Raw genomic sequence first — 4,419 nt, 5'->3', positions numbered from 1 at the left:
ACGTACGTACAAGGTATGTCTTAAAAGTAATGCGTCGCATTTTTTTGACGCGACTATATGTCGCAGAGCGGTCAGACCGATTTGGATAGGATGGGGGAAGTTTAAGCTTTCCAACGGTTCCGCGCTGAGTTGTCTCCGTGCCCTGGATAGGTCACAACGTGTCTGTTTGTGAGCTCCTGTGTAGAAGTCTCGTCGTACTTACGATGGAGAAAACTGTAGAGCAAAGATACGCGATCAAGTTTTGCGTGAAGCTGAACAAGACGCCGCTGGAAACTTTCGAGATGCTTCAGCAAGCCTTCGGTGACGATTGTCTGTCCAGATCGCAGTCAAACAGGTGGCACAAGATGTTTAAAGAAGGCCGGGAGGAGGTCGCCGACGAAGCCCGCCAAGGACGTCCTTCAACGTCGCGAAACGACGACAGTGTGACTCGTGTGCGCCAGTTGCTGAATTCTGACCGTCGAATGAGTGTTCGGTTAATGTCGGATTTATTGAATATACCGAAAAGTACGACGAGACTTCTACACAGGAGCTCACAAACAGACACGTTGTGACCTACCCAGGGCACGGAGACAACTCAGCGCGGAACCATTGGAAAGCTTAAACTTCCCCCATCCTATCCAAATCGGTCTGACCGCTCTGCGACATATAGTCGCGTCAAAAAAATGCGACGCATTACTTTTGGGACATATCATGTATATCACACGCGCAATAAAATAGCGCATTACTGATCTGTTGGAGACAGAAGCAGAGATACAAACTTTAGGGCCGAGCACCATCAAAGTGTTACACTCATTGTCAGTGCTCACACACACAAGCGCAATCGTGTCCGTGTGTGTAAGCACCGAGTGCAACACTTTGATGGTGCTCGGCCCCAAAGTTTGCATCTCTTGCCAGAAGTCGACTTTTTGCTGATGACGAAAAGTCGACTAAAAGTCGATTAAAAGTCGATTAAAAGTCGACTAAAAGTCGACTAAAAGTCGACGAAAAGTCGACGAAAAGTCGGCGTTTCTGCGGACATTCGCCGACTTTTAGTCGACTTTCCGTCGAACTTTCGTCCTAAAAAAAGTCGACTTTTTGCTGTAAGGGAAGTGTCCTAGATACATATCATTGTTCAATATGTGGTACTTATTCATTACCTATCTCCACTTTATGTGTTAATCACAATATAATTAAAGAAGATGGATTTAGTGCACTTCAGAAAGCATTACTTTTTTCTAAACTTTCAATGAAGTTACTTCAATGCAATAAAAAAAAATGTTCTGGACGTTGTTCTCGACAAAGAACCTACAATAATCAAATATTTATTGAATTGGATATTCGAGAAAATATTAACGTTGCTACAGGAATGAAGTGCGCATTGAAAGATTTCCCAATAAAGTTACATTTAAATACTGACGAATACAGGTTTGAAAATTAATTTATATTTTTAATTGTAAAATGGTCCAGTTATTATGAAACATGTTTATTTATTATTTACATTTCTTTGTAGATTGGCGAGAATTGTTGCTCAATTACCGGGACATTACGTTTCTTATTGCAGGAGAATTGATAATAGTTGGGAACTCTGTAACGATATGAGTACTAAAATTGTTCGATGCAATAGATTCATTGAAATAGAATCATCAGCTGTTATACATATATATCAAAGTGAGCAGCAATAAAAAAGAAATATTTTCATCTACATTTGGAGACCAGAGTGACGACGAGAGTTTTCTAGTAAAAAAGACTTTGAATGATTCTGATACTCAATCGCAAGATAACTGGCGCAACAAAGGTAAAACTGAAAAAATTTGCTGGGATGAATCATCAATTCTTAAATGTATGAGTGAAACTCCAATCGACAACAATAATACATCACAATTTTCAATATTACCAGAGAGTAGTTTCGATTCGAAGCTGACAGTTGATAATAAAGTTTATAAAATAATAGGAATAAAAAAATTATACCGTAGCTATTCGTGCAAAATACAATGACAATAATTATTATAATTGTTATAATTATATCTTATAAATTCTATACAAGAAAAAATTTATAAGAAGAGTTATGTTATAAGAGAAACATTATACCGTAGCTATTCGTGCAAAATACAATGGCAATAATTATTATAATTATTATAATTGTATCTTATAAATTCTATACAAGAAAAAATATATAAGAAAAGTTATGTTATAAGAGAAACATTATAATTTCATACCAAATTCAAGTTTTGTAAGGAAGTTATAAATTAGTCATAAGAGAAATATAATATACATATGTATAAGAAAAGTTACGTAAAAATGACATGTATGTTTTATATGTAAAGTTATATTACTTATAAAATATAACTGTTAATAAAAGTGAATGAATGAAAAAATTAATAAATAATATTTATTTAATTAAAATACATAAAATATCTTACACTAATTATAATAATAAGTATAATATTAATTTGTAACAAATCGCACTATTTATTATCACAAGTTATGTGTGTTAAATACAATTAATAATTTCATTTGTGACCGTTCGAATAGTTAGTTGCTGTGCAACGGATAGCTGCGGGAATTCTAGGGTCCGGCGGTGGGTGTCTCGAAAAGAGAGAGAGTCGGTTTTAAATCTTAACTACCGAATTATATTTTAACACTTAGCATTACATTAACTACTTACAACTAACTTATCGCTAACTTATAACTACCCTTATAACTACGGCCGTTCTGACGGCGGTTCGCTATTTTATAATCTGGCGCTGGGGCGCTTTGAGATCTATGCGCGCGACGGCGATCGATTGGTCGATATGTCGGCGGCGGCGCGGTATTAGCGGCTCGGCCCGGTGCGTTCGTACGCGGTTCGGTCTGCTCGGACTCGGCGCGGCGCGGCGGTTCGGCGCGGACGGCGCAGGCGCGGTCTGCTCGGTGTCGGCGCGGTATACTGTCTGCTCGCGGATGACAGCTCGTGGTCGCGGTTAGGTTAGGTTCGGTTCGGCGTCGAGCCACTCAACACGTGGCGAGGACTATAAGCTTCGCTCAGTTCGCGATAGCCTACGGAGAGGACGGCCACTCAGCACGTGGCTCGGAACGACAAGGATCTCCCGCTCAACTCGCGGTTCTCGGGTTGACGCTCAGCACGCGTCAGGATCACAGGCGGGTCGGTGTCTCGCTCAACTCGCGAGGTTAGAGACGGTTCGGACTCAGCGCGTCGTCACCGTCGGAAGACCAGCTCAGCTCGCTGGTCGGGATCTGGTGCTCTCGGTGGATTTGCGCCGGCTTATATACCCGCCGGTTGTAGGTGCGGGACGGAGTGGTGCCGGGGGACTTGTGCGCGGTGGGGAGAGTTCCTTTGTTATTAACGTTACAATTTCATAATAAACATTAAATTATTTATTACACATGAAAAATTTAATTTCTCTCGAGTTTTCTGCTAATTTTCTATTTCATCATTTTCAATTATAGATTCAGTTTTCTCACTTTCTTCATCCACAGTTTTCTTCATTCACATATCGAAGAATCCAGTAGTGAAAAACTCTCAATACTTAATCATGATGTGTGTACACTCACGGTCATTAATACCTGGATCTCGCAAATTGAGTGCGGTTTGGAACACATTCTAAATCGTGCAATTTTTTATCTGTTCATACATCATAAATTATATAACTATTGATTAATTGAGAACCGATAACGCTGTCTCTTAGCGTAATGTGACGTTTGATAAGTATAATAAATGAAATCGAGACGAATAGTTAGAAAAGTTGTGTGTGGTCCAATGTCGACAGAATCAGTTGAGGATCCAAATTTTTCTTGACATTTATAGACGAAGCCACGAGTTTCAGGACCGTATACTTTATCAGGCATAAGTCGGATGTCTACGAAAAATTTAAAGAATTCGAACGTCTAATCTATAATAAATTTGGCAGATCCATGAAAGTGTTGGCGTACGGGTGCCGCTATCGAATAGCCCCGGGGTAGCCCCTGCCTGTCGTAAGAGGCGACTTAAGAGGATCCCCCAACATTCGGCGAACTCTGACGGGTGTGCGCCATCTAAGACACGGAACTAAAAATGTCGGTAATTTACCATTTTTAATTCCGTGTTCTACTTTACCTTCCTGCGCAAGCCATAAGCACAGACGGTAAAACTGCAGAATAGGGGACCAAGCTCCTACGACCTTGACATTCAAGGTCAAGGTCAAGGTCACCCTCCTGAGTGACCCTCAGAAGGTTTTAGCCGTCGCTCGTTGTTCGTTAAAAAGTTATTAACAAAAAATGTTTAACGATGGTTTTTAATATTTTAGTTGCAAGTGCGTTTAGCACGGCGCGCTGCGCGCGCCCCACCCCCTCCCGCCCCACCCCCGCCCCACCCCCTTCCCTTCTCCCACCCCACCACGCAACCCATGTTGTGTCGCTACAATTCGTCGGTATGACAGAAGGTGGTAAGTTGCAATCGGACAC

At 41.0% G+C, this 4,419-nt stretch overlaps 1 protein-coding gene across 1 annotated transcript; it reads left to right on the top strand.

The window, feature by feature from the left end:
- The first annotated feature begins 203 nt into the window (after positions 1-203).
- Positions 204-551, top strand: LOC105556297 (putative uncharacterized protein FLJ37770). Its single transcript, XM_012003380.1, has one exon. It carries the CDS (start codon positions 204-206, stop codon positions 549-551), a length of 348 nt encoding a protein of 115 aa, XP_011858770.1.
- Positions 552-4,419: the final 3,868 nt, after the last annotated feature.

This window comes from Vollenhovia emeryi, unplaced genomic scaffold (assembly GCF_000949405.1).
Source record: "Vollenhovia emeryi isolate VEMERY1.0 unplaced genomic scaffold, V.emery_V1.0 DF940134.1, whole genome shotgun sequence".
Classification (NCBI taxonomy): Eukaryota; Metazoa; Arthropoda; class Insecta; order Hymenoptera; family Formicidae; genus Vollenhovia; species Vollenhovia emeryi.
Note: the sequence above shows the minus strand (reverse complement) of the source record. Positions and strands in the feature narration are given on the sequence as shown.